The following is a 21,236-nucleotide window of genomic DNA, read 5'->3' on the forward strand; positions in this document are numbered from 1 at the left end:
GCAGCATGAGCAGTGTGCTACGTGGACCCCACAAGCGAAATTCTGCACTTTCGTGGTGGATAAGCATTTCTTACGACCTTGCCACGCATCATATGTATATCAGCCCCACACTTCTAGACCGAATATCTGTTAAGCGGATGTGGTGCGGCTGAAGAATATCGCCACTACTGAACCGTGGATCGGTATATCTACTGGATAAAGAGCTTTCACGTGAGGAGTTTCCATGGTGAAAGTTTCCGCGGTAAAGAGTTTCCATGGTAGAGTTTTCACGGATAGAGACTTTAGTAAGAAGGCTATAAAGCCAGGTAGATATCCGATATATTTCATAGTTAACTAACAAATTGATACGTTGTTTGTCCGCCTCTCCTTTCGTTATATTGCTTGTTCCGCAGCAATATTATGCTTAACCAATCGCCCGCCCGAGTAATCCTTACAATATCCACCTCCTTTTCCTTTTTACAAAGAGACCCCCTACGACCATCGCAACATTATCCAAAGCCTAGATTATGGAATCTCGGTTAAGTTTCAGATAAATCTTATCACTTCACCTCAAGATGTCAGGCGTGGAAGTGATCGGCGGTATCTCCGCTATTATTACTATTATCGATGCCTCGATCAAGATCTACAACGGTGCTCGGAAGGACATGAAGTTGTCTAAGACCTTCGAAAACGTGGGGCGCCGACTGCCTATAATTCTCCATACCCTTCAGATATGCAAGAAGGACATAGAACCAAGTAAAGACTCTATGTCTGCAGATGTCTGCGAAGCCTTGGAGAAGATCATTGATGCTTGTGATGAAAAAGCTGGGAAATTGAGAGAGATATTTGAAAAGGTCATGCCTGGTGAAAAAGATGCCTGGGAGAAACGATACCAAAAAGTCATCAAGAGACTTGGCAAAGGGAACAAGGTCGAAGAGCTCATGCTATCGATCACTCAAGACGTCCAGCTCATTGTCAACAACCATGCAGTGAAGTCTGCCAAACCGGAGCAAAATTTCGAGCTTGAGAATATCATCAAAGAGATGAAGTCCCTTAAATCTTCGGTACCTGAGGAAGAAAGCTCGGATTATACTTTCAACAGCAGCGGAGGTCCTATGACGAACAATCTCCTTAGAGACAATGCACAGCAAATCAATAATGCTGCAGCCGTTGGAACTCAGAATTTCGGTAAGAATTAGCTGTGATCGTGGCATTTTGTCATTAGCACAATACCGGAAGGCGGTTCTGCGTCAGTTGATTTTGTTATAGTGAGAGGCATCCTATACGTGATGTTCTCATATGATTAATTGATAGTCACTTATAGCTACTTCTTATTTTCAATCTACACAGACTCTATTTATGTTTTTCAGCATTGTTCAATGAAGAGTTCTTTCCACGACCTCAGTATCAGCTTGGACCTATTGAACAAATTTAAGCTGACTGTTCTTGGTAGTTACCCACAAGCAGAAAGACGACTTCAGCTTTCGGGGCCCAGTTGGAGTCTGCCTCAGCCAGGCACCCTATATCGATCCAGAGCTATTCGTGGGGCGTAATACCGAACTTAATGAGATAAAAGAGGCATTAGAACCAGGAGACAAATCCCAAGGACAACGACGTCTCGTACTTGGTGGTGTAGGCGGCATGGGCAAGACACAGCTTGCCATTGCTTACGCAAATTGCTACTGTGGCATTTACACATCAGTCTTCTGGCTAAATGCAGCAACTGAGGCCATTCTTAAGGATAGTTTTCGATCGATGGCCGAGCTAATCTTTGATATACAGGAGCCTGGAGTCCTCGAGGCCAAGCAGATCGTGATTTATGTTCATCGATGGTTATCTGACATGAAAAATACACGATGGCTATTAATCTTCGATAACTACGATGACCCGGACCAACTTCAAATTAAACAATATTATCCCCCTGCTTCCCATGGAGCGATTGTTGTCACTACACGACGGCCAGATCTCGTCGCCGGAAGGACTGTCCCGATACAGCCCCTCAAGGATATTGAGGAGAGCCTTACGATCCTGCAAACCCGATCCAAGCGAGAAAATGTTAAATCTGGTGTGTTGTTATCAGCGACCATGACTATTATCTACTAACCGCCGTCGTTAGATCCTTACGCACAGCGCTTGGCAGAGCGGCTTGGTGGTCTTCCGCTGGCTTTGGCTACCGCCGGGGCATACCTTCGACAAAGCTCCCTAACTTTTGAGCGCTATCTTCAGGAGTATGAGAAACGCTGGAATATTGACCCCCGCCGGCCGCCACGGCTCCAAGAGTATGATCGCACGCTCTACACGACGTGGGATCTGTCATACACCGCGCTCGAAAGTGATGACCCAGACGCGGCAAAATTACTAAAATTGCTGGCTTATTTTGATAGCCAGAGCATTTCGTACAAGCTTCTGCGTGCGGGACTCACTGATGGCTCTCCAAGATGGCTGTGCGAACTAATTGCAGACGACATTAACTTTGACGGCATAATGAGGGCGCTAACAAACTACTGCTTCTTAGAAGTGCAGATGGCGCTAAGATCGTGGAGCATGCATGCCTGCGTACACGACTGGACGTTGGCGGCACTCAATAAAGAAATTGACGTGGAACAGTATTGGTATGCTTTTGACTGTGTTGCTGAATGTATCAATTGGGATGATAGTGATTCTTTTGGGCACCTCTCTTATTCTCACTTGGCTGCTCACGCAACACGGCTAGTACATCAGCGCTTCCACCAAAACGATCTCATAGATAACATTGCTATAAGCCGACTTGATAGAGCTTCATATATTGCACTACTACTTCAGGAGCAGGTACACCTTGTGGCTGCAGAGCAAGTGAATCAACGTGTACTTCGAGGATACCAGAAGGCGTTGGGTGCTGACCATACATCAACACTCGAAACAGTCAACCACTTGGGCAATCTTTATTCAGATCAAGGCAGGTTGGCCGAGGCTGAGGAGATGTATCAGCGCGCTCTGCAAGGATTCCAGAAGGCATTGGGTGCTGACCATACATCAACACTGAATACAGTCAACAACTTGGGCAATCTTTATAGAGATCAAGGTAGGTTGGCCGAGGCTGAGGAGATGTATCAGCGTGCTCTGCAAGGAAAGGAGAAGGCGTTGGGTGCTGACCATACATCAACACTGAATACAGTCAACCGCTTGGGCAATCTTTATTTGAATCAAGGCAGGTTGGCCGAGGCTGAGGACATGTATCAGCGCGCTCTGCAAGGATTCCAGAAGGCATTGGGTACTGACCATACAACAACACTCAAAACAGTCAACAACTTGGGTTATCTTTATTCAGATCAAGGCAAGCTGGCCGAGGCTGAGGACATGTATCAGCGCGCTCTGCAAGAATTCCAGAAGGCGTTGGGTGCTGACCATACATCAACACTCGATACAGTCAACAACTTGGGTGTTCTTTATTCGAATCAAGGCAGGCTGGCCGAGGCTGAGGAGATGTATCAGCGCGCTCTGCAAGGATACCAGAAGGCGTTGGGTGCTGACCATACATCAACACTCGAAACAGTCAACAACTTGGGTGGTCTTTATACGAATCAAGGCAGGTTGGCCGAGGCTGAGGAGATGTATCAGCGCGCTCTGCAAGGATACCAGAAGGCGCTTGGTCAGGAACAGGTCAAAAGTTTTGTCCCTGCGCTTAATACCCATCAGAATCTTGGTTTACTATACGAACAACAAGGGAGAAAAGATGACGCCAAGGTAGCCTATCTTATAGCACTATAAGGGTTTGGAACTGTTTTTGGAACTTTAAATAAGCGGTATCATAACATCAAGGCTCTTCTATCTGCGCTAGGTAGTTAATAAGTGCGAGCGTAATAGACTTAAGGACTACTAGTGACACCGTTTCTGGTTAGATTTCATCTACCGTCAACCCTGCATGCCGAAAATGACCCTGCGCGCTTTGTTTTCTTCCACCCACAGTATCAACACACCATTAAAGGAAGCTATTAAAACCTTGCCTAGGATCTTTCTCGTAGACTTGCCAATTTCGCTTGATAAAAGCCTTCAATTCAGAAAAAATTCTTCGATCGGTCAAGATCCGGCGAGTATGGCGGCAGGAAAATCAGCTTCACTTCTACTGCTGAGCACATATGCTCGATCTGCTCGGAGTGATAAAAAGACGCGTTATCCATTATAAGCACAGACTTCGGTTCTGGCCATCTTCCACAGTGCTCGAGAAGCTGCTCAATAAAATCTTCAAAGACGGCAGCATCAGTCGAACCCTGGAAGACACGAGAGAGAACAATGCCATCCTGAGCGTAGGCAGGTAGTATCTGATGGCGCTGGTCGCGGTGAAACTTCAGCGCCTGGCGCCTCTACTAACCAACCATCCAAGAGGAGAACACGCGGAAACGAAGCTTATTGTATGTCAATAGGAGGATCTCCACGTCTGTGCACCGCCAAATGAAATGCAACCACCCAGACGTCACAGATAAAAGTCGGAAATTAGCAACGGTGGCGCTTTTGTGCTAGCTAGGGCCATTCATTAGATTAGAGATTATGGCCTACCGCTCGAACCGCTGGTTTCTATTATAGTTATGGACTGACTGAATGGTCATAGATATATCCTTGTAGCTCAGCCGGCAGCCGCATGGACCAGGCTATCTATTAGCCTATTTATTATTGGGCAACACGGAGTACTTTCGAGAAACTCGATCGCTATCCGTCAGCTGGTGTTTACGTATGTGAATGTTGTTAGCCTTGAGCAAGTAGCCCAACAGCATCAGCGTATAATATAAGTCAATAAATAGTCACAGCATAGATGATTGGGGAACGAAGAGCGCCAGCTGGCGTCGGAAGAACGCGAGAGCTAGAATATAAATGTGAGCGATATTATTAGCTGTTGTGTAGCACGCGCACGCGAGTAGGCGTTTTATTCTTCTGGCCCTTATTGACCTTGACGGTGCTGATTCCTTGTGGTTGACTACTCGGTCAAGAGAGGCGATGGATTATTGTTGAACGGAGATTCGGTGTAATATCGCCTAATCGTACGAAACACGTTAGTCAACTACGCCGTTTCATTAAATATCGGTGTCAGCTCTCTATCATCGAACAAATGCTACGCCAGGCGTTTTAACGCCTGTTTCAGCTGTGATTGGCATCTCCGTGATGGCAAGATACGTGGCCGTATAAGGAACATAAATAGAAGCTCAATATCGTGTATTTTAGATGACGAGTGCTTGATAGATTGAAATCTGTCAAATTAGTTAGTGCTTAGTCAGATGTTGGCCGTACGCCTCATGTCGGATATGTTGCATCACGTGACCTCATACGGCCCCTGGCCCCCTGACATATCCACCTACACACGTCTCATCGTAGGGTTAGCCCTTTACACACACACATATATAGAGGCCCAAAATGGCCTGTAGACTTAGAGACCATCATCTTCATTCAATATACGCCCATTTTGAGCTCCTGATCGTAGTATTCCGGGTTTTACAGCATTTTGTTGCTGTTCCGCTGTGTCCCGTAGAGACGCCACCCTATCGGTTGATTGGCGCGCTCTGAGAATAAATATAGTTAGTCTGAGTTTGGCTTATCGATAACACTTACTTAGCGGCCGTCTATTGGACGGTTAGGGATACAGCGCTTGGCCAACAAACCGAGAAGCAACATAATTCGTCAGAAAGTTCAGCGCTCCGACGTACACATTTATCGGTATTTCTCGGTTCATATGTGGACTAAAGGAAAAAGGGAGTTGTAAATACATTTCGGAAAGAAGGTGGGCGATCAACTAAGCTATTCCGATAAACCCCTAACATTATACATGAGTTGTGCCTGCTGGCGAGACATGGGTACGATCGCGGACTGAACTCGATGTTGAATGTAGGATTGAATAGCCCTTGCTTAAATAGCGGAAAGAATTTTTCCGAAAGCCGTTGGAATGTCAGCTGTTGGCCAACCTTGCTTTGGAATTAACTATTACACCTCGAGAAAGATCACGCTCATGGGGTTTAAATTATCTCGTCTATTCAGCGACGGAGGCGGTCAACTATTGTACTACGTACAGATGATATTTACCTTATACACTCAACCGGAGCCAGTCGACAGCGTGCCCTCCTCTTTCCATTCAATGGATACCCTGCCGACCCGAGGAAGCTACTAGGTTTTCTCCCAGGGACAGCGGGCGCGGCGGCCACCCGACCTTGACCACCAGCGGAGCGGTGTCCCAGCGGGTATACCGATCGACCCTGTCCTCACCGCCCAGTTGGAATATTCCGTCGTTGTCGAGAGTTGCCGGGCAGGCGCGGCCGAGCTCAGCGAATAGTCGAACGTCTCCCTCTTCGATCAGAGCGAACATCGAGCCCGCGTGGTCGGATACTAGGTGCTCCGCGACGGCCTTGAAAACACTACAGGGAGAGAGGCGGCAGAATTAGTCAACTGCTATTTCAGATGCTACAATACGTACAAACGAGTCTATCGAGGCGAGCGCTTACGCTTCTTGTCTCCCGCCTTCTTGTCTTTTCGGAGAATTGAGCGTCTCTGTTGCACGGATGCCCAGCTTCTCCCAGGTAAACGCTCCGCTGCCACTGCCTCAGTCAAGGGCTGACTGTCGTCCATCAGGGACAGGAGGAGGTTTATCTCAGCCTCAGACCATCGCGGTGCCGTACCTCGCCCATCTGTGCAGCTCGCCGCTTTGTTGCACCTCGTAGCCTCAGGGTCTCCGAGTCTGTCGGGAGCTATACTGCCGGTCACCACCGGGCTCCCCATCAAGTGAGAGACCACGGCCGAGATGATATCGGACCCCAGCGTCGACGCGTCCACCACGCTATTTGCGACCCTCCCATGCCCCTGTGCATATGCCTGTATATGTTCCGTGATACAAGGGTGAACGACCGAGCTAATTCCAAGCGTCAGCGACACAATGGCGTCCGCCGGCAGGGAGGACGGGCCCGAGGGCGCGCGACAGGCGGACGGCGGTGGTATGGCGACCTTCCGCCGCTTTGATGCTGCTGCAACGTCGTCCTCGCCCTCGCTGTCTACATAGCCACTGTCGCCGTCACCTTCGTTATCGTCTGCCTCACGAGCGATGGGGACCGATGGACACTGGCTGGAAGGGGCGTGCGGGGTGACACGGCGGGCGGGAACCTCCACCGCCACCATGCGCAGCGGCTGAGACGATGATGGCGACGGTGACGGCGATGGCTCTCCCTTTATCCGCTCATCCTCGTCGCGCGGATCTGCGCAAGGCTCCAGAGCACCACAATCAGGCAGTGGCTCGGTGTGGGCATTGTCTGCGGTACCCTGCGGGCCTTCGACATCGGTTTCGTCGTCATCCGAGTCGATCAGGATAGGTGCTAGGGCACAGATGGAGAGTCAGCAACGCAAGGAGAGAGAGGCTGTGACTTCGGGAAAGGCTGGGGCGGGAAGGGAACAAGCTGCAAATCTTACCTAAAGCACCCCCGGGCGTCACGTCCACCGGCCTCTGAGAGCGCAAGGGGGACGGTGATTCAATCCCGTCCTCAGCCGCAGGCACTGCGGGCGAACACTCCAGAGAGGGGGATTCTGGAATTTCGACGGCCTCCAGAATCTCTGCGTTTCCGTCAAACTTAGATTGTGTATATTCAGTGCCTGAGTAAGGCTCTAGGGACAGCTGGTGCGCTGCAGACCGGTTAGCAAACTGCTGGGAAGATACGCAGGCGCTCAAAGGACGCTGAAGCAGGAGTCGAGAAATCAAGAGAGATTGGGGAGCGGGCGAACGAACCTGGGCGAGGAGCCTGTTTAGATGCATCATCTTCGACCGTGCACGCGGGACCATCACAAGTTTCAATCTCGGAGTGCTCGAGGCCCGTTAAGTCGAGAAACTCGATATCGCTGAACGGGCATCCAAGATCTATTTGCTTCTTTGCGGACTGTTGGGCCCGTTCATCTGCGGATGTAGATTCGGGGAGGGGAGAAAACTGGGGCTTGGGCGGCAACGGGTGCTGGGGGTGCGAGAGGTGCTGAGGAACGGCCTTTGGGAGCAACGCAGGAGGTGGCCCCGCGGGTGCTGGTGCTGACAACGGTTTGAGGGGAAGGGTATCTGGTGAGATGGGGAGGGACGGGGGCTGGAACGGGATGATCTTGTCTAGGCTGATGGCCATATTCGCTTCTTTGAACTGCGCTTTCTATCACGTCCTGTGGGATGAAGTAGATTGATTTGAGAACTCAGCGATCTGTGGGAAATCACCCAACTTATATAGACGGTCCTGGAGGCACAGGGCTCGCACATGTCGCTTACATTTCCTGCCTCGCGCGGCCATCGCCGGCGCAATGCTGTGCACCTGGCCGAAATTGCAGGCCGGACCCGCGCTGCATGCACATTCAGCTCAATGGGATGGGGATGCATATTGGATGTAACCCAACCCGCGGCGACGGTGACTTCTACCTCGACGGCCCATGTCTCCAACCCACCGCTCAGCCCATCAAATTTTTTGTTCCGAGTTGCGAGAGCGCCGGGACCAGGTCGTCGCGGCCACTCCTCATCCGCCGTCCGTTCGTACACGACATCCAGCTCAGCTAACACGCACATAATCTCAAATTGAAACACGAAAAGACGGGAACGGGTCAACCGAGCCTCCCCTAGTCCAAACCACACAACCTCCGCGAGGAATAGTAGGCAACGGCCCACACACACAAACGGCTATCCCGGATCTCATAGAACACCAGCTCCGCACTCATCATGCAATGCTCAGGCGAGAGTGCAGCACGCTCAGCTGCCAAGGGTCCACATTCCCGTGCGGACATACGGGCGCAGTAGATATCGTCCTGCTTTGCGCGCAGCCACGCCACGGCGTGGTCAGTCCGCGTCGTGACACACCATCATGCGCTCGGCCTCGCCGACATGAGTCATTTTTGCAATTGGTCGATGCAGCTTGCACGCCGTCGAGCGGCGTAGAGGGCAGCCCGAGCTGACGCAGCTGCTTACGCCGGATCAGCCCGTTTCAAGGATGCGCATACGCCTGAACTCCGCGGGCATGAGGCATTTTTGCCATTGGTGAACGGCGCATTGTGCGTGCGTAATCGGGTTTCAATGGGAGACAGGGGGATAGGGATGGGGATGAGACCAGAGAGAGGGCGGACGAGGAAAGCAGGCTCCGTTGAGAGGGGTGAGTGAGTGCGTTTGGAGAGAAGAAAGCGCTACAATTGTAAATGGAAGCCAGGGTAGAATAGACGACAAGAGCCAGGCGTGGATAATTGGCCTCCAGGGAGGAGGTCGACGTCTCTCCAAAGAATGTGAGCTGCAGGAGGGCAGATAGAAACGCCGGAGGGTGGGCGGTGAAACGCAGCCGGAGAACAGCAGGTAGGTCCGGGGAAGGAAGGTCGGCAGATGAGAGACAAGGGGGAGCCGCGAAAAGGGGTCGGCGAAAAGGGGAGGGGAAGGGGGGGGATCGCATCAGGGGCAGAGCTTGAGGAAAATCAGGACGATGGAGGTGCGTGGAGATGGGAGGGAGAGCAGCGAGCCTTATATAGTAGAGGGGGAGGACGACGGATGTACCTTCAGGCGGCGTGAGGTCGACGACGCCAGGCCCGATCGGGTCAAGAAGCGCAGGCGGGGCCAATGGGCGGGGCCGCAGCGGGCGAGCCAAACCGAGTGCGGACGGCCGCCAAGGACAGGCTAAACCAAATCGGGACGGAGGCCACATCCGGCCATGTACTCACCGTTGGGAGTTTAACTTTCTTAGTTATTTATTTCCTATATATCTTTATATTTTAATTTAATTTCTCCTTTTAAATCTATATATTCTAGTATTTTAATTCTTTAATTTAGGCTTATTATTAGATTATATATTTATCCTATTATAGTATTTTATTATATTGATACTAGTTATTTTTTTATTTAATCTATTTATTCTATCTTTACTATTCTTATTATTATTATATATTAGGTACTTATTTATATATATTATTAAGTTTTCCCTCTAGTAGCTATAGATAGGTAGTTTTCCTTATTACCCTAAGGTATTATTTAATATTTTATAAGTCTTAGTAGCCTTCTCTACTTTACTTCTTCTTATAGCTACTAGTCTTAGATATAGTAGTAGTATTAAGGTATTTCTTAGTATTTCCTTATTTCTTTCTATAGTCTTTTATAATATATCTAGATTTCTTATAGTAGAAATATAACTTTTTATCTCTATATCTTTAATTCTTTTTTATATTATAAGGTTATTTTTTAGTAGTATCTAATTCTATAGATATAGTACTATAATTATTATATTTATTTAATCCTTTATATTAATTTTCTTTCTAGAAAGTGCTTTTTTCTTATTATATATTTCATAGGTTATAGAGTTAATTATTAATATATACTACTATTTTAACTATTTATTTAAAATCATTATATAGTTCTATTTTAATAATTTTATATTAGGTTTCTAATTTAAATCCTTATTTAAATATAGCTATTTTTTATTTATTATTATTAATTCCTAGTTTTTAATAAATTTATTATAGTTATACTATATATTATACTATATCTTTAATTTATCTAAATCTCTATAGTTTATATTATAAAGTCCTTTTTCTATTAGTATTTCTAAAGAATTATTTAAGTATTTATTTAAATTATATATAGTTATTAAATATATCTATATATAATATAAATTATTCTTTAATATTAGTTTAATCTTTAAGATATAGTTTAAACTATATTACTACTACTTTTTATATATAAGATTCTATAAAGATAACTTTCTTAATATTAGTAACTCTTAGTTTAATTACTAAATAAATATTATATTCTTTTAGGAAGTATTTTAGTTTAGTATAATCTTCTTTATAAATATTAGGTTTATAAATTTTAATAGTAGTCCTTTTATCTTTAGTTTTTATTTTAAATATATTAATACTATTTTTATATTCTTTAATCTACTTTATAGTTTATTTAATAGTATTTTTATAATCCTTAAGTAGCTTTTATTACTTTTCTACTTATTTATTAGTTTTATTTAGTTATTTATTATTAGATTAATTATTAATTTTTTTTTCTAATTTAATAATTTTCTCTCTTATTTATATAAATAGGTTATTAATATTAGTAATAGATTTACTTACTAATAATATATTAATTTATTTTACTTTAACTTTAAGTATATTTCTATAGTTAGTATATTTTTAAAAATAGAGTAATATATATCTAATTTATTCTTCTTAATATATAATTATAAGTTATTTAAATTAGAGTATTTATAATAGTATAATAGCTTTAGTAAATTAGAATTATTTTTATCTTTTTATAATTATAAAGTTAGAGTAATTAATATTATAAGCTAATAGCATTTCTTAATTATTTAAAGATAATTAAAAGTTTATATTTACTATAAAATAGAAAGTATAAAAATTTTAGGGAAAGCTTAAATTAAAGGTAAGTTATTATAGAAGATAGCTTAGTACTAAAGTGAGATAAAATACTATAATAAAGCTATTTCTTAATCCTAAATATAGTTTTAATTAGTACCTTAGTTAAATAAAGGCTAAAGATCTTTATAAATAGTAAAGATAAAATTAATCTATATTAATAGATAAAGAGGTATTTAGTAAATATAGTATAAGATAACTAGAATAATACTTTATATTAAATAGTATAGTAAAACTATAGCTAGTTTAATTATATATATAAAACTTTTAATCTTAAAATAATAAGTATCTTTATATATATAATATATATTAAACTATACTAGCTATACTAGCTATACTATTTAATATATCTAAACTAGTATAGATAGTACTTACTTTCTCTACTATCTTACCATCTGTAGATATCTAAGCTAGTGAGCTAGCTAATACTAGATTCTTTTGTTTTAGTTATTTTATCTAATAAATATATAGTCTGAGGCTGCGCCGCAAACAGTTTATAATATAAGGCAAGGTATATATTAAGTCTCTATTATAAGAGTTAGTAAATAAATAAACTCTATCTAGTAATAGTATCCACAAGCCCCCTCTACTAATAATTTATATAAAGAAGATAACTAATTATAACCTAAGTCTTCCTTAGACCAACGATATCTACTATAATTATACTATAAAGGTAATTACTTATATAGAATTTGGACTAGGGACGGGTCGGTTCGGATCGAGTTTTTGACCTCTTCTAACTCGATCTAGTGGGTATCTATATCATTCCGTACCCGCGAGTTTGGGTATCCAATAAGTCAGGTATTGACTGGGTATAAATCGATTATATTAATTATTTTATTTAGTTCCTAATTTAGTTAGATTAGCCTATTTTTAGATTTTTTTTCTATTTATAGATATTATATTAACCAAATAGAGTAATTTAAAGCTTAATTCTTAATTATTAATTAGATTTTGGCTTAGTAATTAATATTTTAATACCTAATTAGGTATCTAGAGGATACTCGACCCAAACCGACTTATTTGAATCTAATAAATACTTGACCAGTAACAACCTAGTTAGGTTTGGGTCGGTTTGATTCGATTATCAAACTCGTACCCGTCCCTAGTCTAATAGAATTACTAAAGAGCTATAATAGTAAAAGGCTACTAAAATTTAAATATTTTAAAAAACTATATACTCTATATTTAAAGGATAGCTTTAACTATAATTTTAAAGACCTTATAGACTTTATTAATATTTTCTTATTAATAGTTAAAATTACCTAACTAACTCTACTACTTCTTAAATTATATAATAGACTTATTAGTTAGTATAATTATAATATATATTATATTATCTACACTTATCTCTAAGTTCTAATTAATACTCTTAGTATTAAAATACTTAAAACTATTAAAAGGGTTTTAAAAAGGTTTTAACTTATTCTTTTCCGCGTTAGTATTATTCACTATAGCTATATTTTCTTTATCTTTCTAAAATAGTAAAATAGCTTTTATACTATATAGAGTACGCCTTAATAACTATATCTACTAATAGAAGTTAGTTAGATCCTCTTTTAGTATCTTATTTAGTTTTATATAGCTAGTAAGAGTTAGTATTTTCTATTACTATTAAATAAATAGTGGCGGAATAAATAATTATAGTAGTCCAAATAGTAGTATAGATAGTAGTAACTTAAGACTATTATTAAAGTAAATATAAGATTCTAATAATATCTTCTATTATTTATTATTCTTAGGTTTACTATTAAATACTTAGCGTTTTAAAGTCTTTAGTACTTTATTCTATTTAGGGGTAATAATATCTAGTTTAGAGGTAATAGGGCTTAATATTATAGATTAAGGACTAGCTATATTAGTAAGCTTACTAACTAATATAATATTACCTTCTTTAGGTCGATTAATTCTAAAAGAGTTATACTTATTTAATAATAAAATAAAGAATAATTAGAGATATAAGTTGATTCTACCTCGCGCGATATTTTTTCTAAAGAATAGGCTATTAATATAATAGATATTAAGCTTATAAGTTTTAAATAAAAAGAGTTTTAAGTAGTTAACTATAATCTAATCTATCTTTATAGGTTTAGAATATTTTATTACGCCGTCGGCCTCCCTTTTAATAATAATAGTTTAAATATCTTTTAAGCTAAGGCCTTATTAATAAAGTATTCTATTTACTTTTACTACTTATTACTTTAGATAAATATATTTAAGATATAGCTTCTTCTATAGAGGGAGTATTATAAGGCTTTAAAGGAATTAGATTAAGAATTTATATATATTAATATTATATATATTTATAAGTATTATCTTTATAAATATTTTTATATTTTCTATTATATATTAATAAAAGGATATAAACTCTATCTAAAGATAGTATTTATAAACCTTCTTTAAGTTCCTTATAGTAGTTATTATTAAAATTAGTAAGATTACTTTTATTATTATTATTAAGTATATATATACTATATAGTATATCTATTATATATTTATTATCTTTAGGGTTTAATAAAGGGAGTAGAAGGGGTAGAGAGGATATAAACTCCTTAAGAGTTAAATCTATAAGGTAAAGGTCAATTAAATTAAATATCTATTACTTATTAGTAATAAAGCTTATCTAGAGCTAGTATCTAATAGTATAGTCTAGTGGATATAAAGTATATCTAAAGATAATATTTAATACTATAGTTTAACAAATATAAAGTATATTTAAGAATAGCTTCTATTTACTATAACGGCTCTAATCTTACTTTATATTTAAATATAGAAGTATAGGAGATCTAAAAATAATATATTAAACATTAGCTATCTATTTTTTTTATATATCTAGATAAATGTTAGGTCAAATATATATATAAAGAGCACTTACTTAAATTCTTTAGCTAAATAGCTATTTTATAAATAATCTTAATATAATATTAATATATAGTATTAATATACTTAGTAAGTTCTAAAAAGCGCGTTAAGACTTAATATTTTAAAGTTCCTAAAAAGTATTACTAATAATTTAATAAAAGAATATATATAATAATTATAATTATTAATAAAATATTTAATTATCTTTATATTAAAAAAAGATAAAAGCTTATAACTATATATAAATTATTAATAATTTAATAATATAATAATTAAAAACTAATATCTATTACTATTTATTAATAAAATATAAAATAGATTTAAAGAAATAATATACTTTATAATATTAGATATATAAAAAGTCTACTATTAAATATAAATAAAAGAAGATAAAGAATAGAAAATAGTATTTAGAATATAATTTAGATTATATAAATTCTTAGTTATACTTTTTAGATTAACTAATATATTAATAATATTTTAGGCATTTATTAATGATATACTATATAAATATTTAAATATATTTATAATAGTATATCTAGATAATATTTTAATATTTATTAAAAGAATCTAAAAAAATTATATAAAAAAAATTAAATAAATATTTAAGAAATTTAAAGAGTATAAACTTTATTTTAAAGTATTAAAGTATAAATTCTATAAATAATTAGATAAATTTCTAAAATATATTATATTAATAGAAAAAATCTAAATAGACTTAAATAAAATTAAAGCTATTATAAATTAATCTATATTAATAATAATTAAAAAAATATAATAATTCTATAAATTAATAAATTATTACTAATAATATATATATAAATTCTTAATAATAGTAAAACCTCTAAATAAATCTATTTAAAAAAATAAAAAATTTTATTTAAAGAAATAATAATAAATAAGTATTTAAAAAACTTAAAGAAAAATTTAATTAAAGAAATATATAAATATACTTTAATTTAAATAAAAAAAGTTATTTTAATATAAATATATTAAATTATATAATTAAAATATAATTATAATAAAAAAATAATGTAAAAAAATTAAAATTAGTTATATATTATATAAAAACTATAACCTTTATAAAATAAAATTATAATATTTATAATAAAAAGCTATTAATTATTATTATAGTATTTAAAAATATAAATATAAGAGCTTAAAAAGTAAAGTATTTAATTATAATTATTAATAATTACTAAAATTTAATATACTTTATAATAATTAAAGAATTTACTTATTAATAGTTAAAATAATATATTAAAATACTAATCTATTATAACTTTAAAATATAATATTATAAAGAAATAAAGAGTATCTTTATAAATATATTAAATAAAAAATTAAATTTAATAATAAAGAAAAGAGAATTTAAAGTAATATTATATCTAAATCTAGATATTAAAAATATAATCTTAGACTAATAAATATTAAAAGCTATTTAAATAGTTATAACTAAAGAAGATACTTTAATAAATAAAATATAAAAAATAATAATAAAGAATTCTTTATTAAAATAAATTAAGAATAATAATAAAAAATATAAAAAAGAGAATAAAATACTTTTATATTAAAGATTAATATATATATTTAAAGAAATATAATTATAAATACTAAAAGGATAACTATAATATAAAAGTTATAGAATATTTTAAAATTAAAAAAACTATAAATTAAATTATATATTATAAACTAATGATATTTCTTGATTACTTAAAGATAATTAGAGGTTTATATCTACTATAAAATAAAAAGTATAAAGATTTTAGAGAAAACTTAAATTAAAGGTAAGTTATTATAAAAAATAACTTAATATTAAAGTAAAATAAAATACTATAATAAAGCTATCTTTTAATTCTAAATATAGCTTTAGTTAATACTTTAGTTAAATAAAGGCTAAAGGTTCTTATAAGTAATAAAAATAAAGTTAATCTATATTAATAGGTAAAGAGGTATTTAGTAAATATAATATAAAATAACTAGAATAGTGCTTTATATTAAATAGTATAATAAAACTATAGTTAGTTTAATTATAATATAAAACTCTTAATTTTAAAATAATATGTATTTTTATATATATAATATATATTAAATATACTAGCTATACTAGCTATACTATCTAGTATATTTAAGCTAATATAAATAATACTTATTTTCTTTACTATCTTACTATTTATAAATATTTAAACTAATAAGTTAGCTAGTACTAGATTTTTCTATTTTAGTTATTTTATCTAATAAGTATATAGTTTAAGGCTACGCTATAGATAATTTATAATATTATCTTCTACTTTTTTATTAAGTTATCTTAATAAGTATATAAATATCTATAAGTTTTCTTTTTTTTATTTCTTTAATTATAAATCCTCTATTTTAATTATATCTTCTTATAGTTTAACTATTAATAAAAACTATTTTACTAATTAAATTAATAGATTTAGTATAGTTATAGCTATTTATTATTTTTATTATATTTATTTAGATAAAGAATATATAGTTAATTCTAATTTAAAATTAAAAAAATATAGTAAATATATTTATTCTACTAACTATTATAATACTAGAGAGTTAATATTAAATCTAGATTAAAATAAGCTTATTTAGGCTACTAATTATTTAGAGTATAAAGAAGAAAAAATTTAAATATATATATTAGAGCTCTTTAGTTAGTTATTTTAGATTAAAAAATAATAAAAATTACTTTACTTTTATATTAATAAATTCCTTTATTCTAATATAAAAATAGTAGAGAATTTAGAAGCTTTTAATACTAAGTAGGAATAGGCCTTGATTATATAATCTTTACTTTCTAAAGATTAGATCTATTTATAGTAAAAGGTATATAATTTCTTTAATTTATCTTTTAAGGCTTTCTTCTTTAGTAACTTTTCTATTAATTAGCTTTTTAAAGGTTTTTCTTCTACTAATTCTTTATATATTAATAAAAGTCCTCTATTAGACGCTATAAATACTTTAGGTACCTAGTAGATTTATAAATATTTTTTAAAAAGTTATATCTTTTCTACTTAACTAAATAGTAAGTTTATCTACTAATTACTTTTTTATCTAAGATCTTTTTAACTTTATATTCTTTTTTTTAATTTTCTAGTTATATTTTTAATTTATATAATTTAGTATTCTAGAGTACTTTTTTAATTAATAAAATATAAAATATTAGATATATTTATATATAATCTAGAAGTTAAAGTTTATAATTAAATTATCTAATCTTTTTAAAATTTTAAATAGTTCTAGTTTTTTATAGTTTAATTTATTATTTAGTCTTTATATTTTAATATTTTATTAAAATAAAAATACTTTTTTTTTCTTTTTAAAGTTTAGTACTTTTATATACTATTAGTTATAATAGTACTTTATTTTATAATTTAAGAATTTAAAGTCTAATTATAGGTATTTATGGAGTTTATATATCTATTTTATTAAAACCTCTACTTTTAAAGTATATATTTTATTTTCTTTTAATATTTTTATTATTTTTAATTCTTTTCTATAATTTATAAAAAAAGGTATTATATCTATTAAAGTATTTTTAATTCTATTATAAATAAACTATACTATTAGTAGTAGTAAAATCTAATTATTCTATTTATAATTAATATAATATTTTAAATACTATTTTATTATTTAGTTTATTCTTTTACTTTATCTATCTATTTATAAATAATATATTATTAAAGCCTTCTATTTAATTTTTATTCTTTTAATAAATATTATATAGAATTTATATATAAATTTTATATTTTTATTTAATATAATTTTATCTAATAATTTTTATCTATAAAGATATATTATAATAAAATATATATTATTTCTAATAATATAGTTTTTTTAATAAATAGTATAAAATAAATATATTTTAAAATTAAAAAAACTATAAATATTTAAATTATATTAAATATCTATTTATAGTTTTATTAATTTTAATAATTTAACTATAAAGTTTATTATTATTAATTTTTATATTATTTTTATATAATATAAACTATAGAAATCTATATAATATATATTAATCTAATTTATTTTACTAGTAAACTTTATACTTTTAAATATATTATTTAATCTCTTTTTATATTTTTAACTAATAGTAATTTTATATAATTTAATTTATAATTTTTTTAATTTTAAAATATTTTATAATCTTTATATTATAGTTATCTTTTAATATTTATAATTATATTTCTTTAAATATATATATTAGTTTTTAATATAGAAGTATTTTATTTTCCTTTTTATATTTTTTATTATTATTTTTAATCTATTTAAATAAAGAATCTTTTATTATTACTTTTTATATTTTATTTATTAGAGTATCTTCTTTAGTTATAACTATTTAAGTAGCTTTTAATATTTATTAATTTAAAATTATATCTTTAATATCAAAATTTAAATATAATATTATTCTAAATTTTCTTCTTTTTATTATTAAATTTAATTCTTTACTTAATATATCTATAAAGATATTCTTTATTTCTTTATAATATTATACTTTAAAGTTATAATAGATTAGTATTTTAATATATTATTTTAATTATTAATAAGTAAGTTCTTTAATTATTATAAAGTATATTAAATTTTAATAGTTATTAATAACTATAGTTAAATACTTTACTTCTTAAAGGTTTTATTTCTATTTTTTAAATATTATAATAATTATTAGTAGCTCTTTATTATAGATATTATAATTTTATTCTATAGAAGTTATAGTTCTTATATAGTATATAATTAATCTTAGTTTTTTTATATTATTTTTCTATTATAGTTATATTTTAATTATATAATTTAATATAACTCTTTTTATTTAAATTAAAGTATATTTATATATCTTTTTAACTAAACTTTTCTTTAAATTTTTAAAATATTTATTCTTTATTAGTTCTTTAAATAAATTTTTTTATTTTTTTAAATAGATCTATTAAAGGTTTTACTATTATTAAGAATTTATATATATATTATTAATAATAATTTACTATAATAAATTTATTAAAAACTAGAAATTAATAATAATAAATAAAAAATAGCTATATTTAGATAAAAACTAAAATTAAAAACTTAATATAAAACTATTAAAATAAAACTATATAATAATTTTAAATAAATAGTTAAAATAATAATATATATTAATAATTAACTTTATAATCTATAAAATATATAATAAAATAAAAATACTTTTTAGAAAAAAAATTAATATAAAGAATTGAATAAATATAATAATTATAATATTATATTTATAGAATTAAATACTACTAAAAAATAACTTTATAATATTAAAAAGAGTAAAAGATATAGAGATAAAAAGTTATATTTCTACTATAAAAAATCTAGCTATATTATAAAAGACTATAGAAAGAAATAAAGAGATATTAAGAAATACTTTAATATTATTATTATATCTAAAACTAATAATTATAAAAAAAAGTAAAGTAGAGAAGACTATTAAGATTTATAGAATATTAAATAATACTTTAAAGTAATAAAAAAGATTATTTATTTTATAGCTATTAAAAGATAAACTTAATAATATATATAAATAAATATCTAATATATAATAATAATAAAAATAATAGAAATGTAATAAATGGATTAAATAGAGAGAATAACTAATATTAGTATAATAAAATATAATAATAGAATAATAAATATATAATCTAGTAGTAAATCTAAACTAAAGAATTAAAATATTAGAATAAATAGATTTAGAAAAAGAAACTAAATTAGAATATAAAAATATATAAAAAATAAATAATTAGGAAAATAAAGTACTATAAATAATATTTAAAGATATATAAACTACTATAGAAATAAAAAGAAAAATATAATAACTAAATACTTAATAAATACTAAATAATATATAAAGAAAATGGATTATATTTTAAATATAATAAGAAAAAATAAATAAAAGTTAGAAATCTTAAATATTTATACTATAATAAATATAGATAAAACTACTACTATAAATATTATATCTTTAAAGAAATATAGAAATTAAAATAAAGATTTTATTATAAAAACTATATAAAATATCTATTATATAAAGATAATAAAAATATCTATTAAAAGTATTATATAAATAAAAAATATCTAATATATATTAATAAATATTTAAAATATATAAATAGAAAAAGTATTAATATAATAAACTAAGAAAATATAATACTATATAAATAACTAGAAGTTTTATACTAAAAAATAAATAAATAAATTACTATATAATATAAAAGATATACTATATAATTTAAAGGAAAAATAGTAACTAAATATTAGTTAAAGATAATATAATATTTATAAAAATAACTATAGCTTTAAAAGAGTTAAAAGGAATAAGTAATATAAATAATAAAATACTTAAATAAAAACTTAATAAATAAACTTAATTAGAAAAAACTAAATAAGGAAATTTAGGCTTTAATTAATATTAAAAGACTATAGAATAAAACTTATAATTAATAAATTAAAATATTAAGAAATAGATAATTTTAATAGTCTATAAGATTTAAAATAAATAAAAGTCTAGCTATAATAGAAGAAAAGAATTATTTAATAATAGTAATTTAATTAGTAGAATTAAATATATAAATACTAATTAATTTAAAAACTATTAGAAACTTTATAGATCTAGAATTTATAAAGTAGTTAAGGATTTATATCTAAATAAAGAAAAAACTATATTAGTTAAAAGATTTTAATAAAGACTAGAACTAATAAATTAATAAAGAAACTAAAGATATAAAAATATATATTAAAAAATAATATAAAAAAATAAAATATTTTAATATAATAAGCTTAAAGAATTATAATATAGTTTTAAAATATCTTTAGTTAATAAAATATAATCTAACTATTAATTAGAGAGATAGTATATTATAACTAAATAGTAAAAACTATTACTTTAATTAAAAGACTAATACCTTTATAGTTATTTATACTAAAAAAAGAGATTAAGGTTAAATACTAAATAAAGTGCCCTAAGTTAAAATAGAAATAATAAAAACTATAAATAATTAATTAATAAA

General features: G+C 31.1%; 2 protein-coding genes across 2 annotated transcripts; one reads left to right on the forward strand and one right to left on the reverse strand.

Moving 5' to 3' along the window:
- Positions 1-554: 554 nt before the first annotated feature.
- On the forward strand, positions 555-2,567 carry GIQ15_01655 (uncharacterized protein; the record flags this gene model as incomplete). The annotated part of the gene is made up of 4 exons (XM_033549072.1): positions 555-1,167; positions 1,433-2,044; positions 2,096-2,423; positions 2,495-2,567. 4 exons carry the CDS (start codon positions 555-557, stop codon positions 2,565-2,567), a joined length of 1,626 nt encoding a protein of 541 aa, XP_033410023.1.
- A 3,506-nt stretch (positions 2,568-6,073) lies between these two features.
- On the reverse strand, positions 6,074-9,629 carry GIQ15_01656 (uncharacterized protein; the record flags this gene model as incomplete). The annotated part of the gene is made up of 8 exons (XM_033549073.1): positions 6,074-6,324; positions 6,441-7,301; positions 7,396-7,605; positions 7,709-8,111; positions 8,225-8,565; positions 8,619-8,751; positions 8,804-8,903; positions 8,944-9,629. The coding sequence occupies 8 exons, from the start codon at positions 9,627-9,629 to the stop codon at positions 6,074-6,076; spliced, it is 2,985 nt and encodes a 994-aa protein (XP_033410024.1).
- Positions 9,630-21,236: the final 11,607 nt, after the last annotated feature.

The sequence above is a fragment of the Arthroderma uncinatum genome (assembly GCF_011692745.1).
Source record: "Arthroderma uncinatum strain CBS 119779 chromosome Unknown scaffold1, whole genome shotgun sequence".
Taxonomy (NCBI): domain Eukaryota; kingdom Fungi; phylum Ascomycota; class Eurotiomycetes; order Onygenales; family Arthrodermataceae; genus Arthroderma; species Arthroderma uncinatum.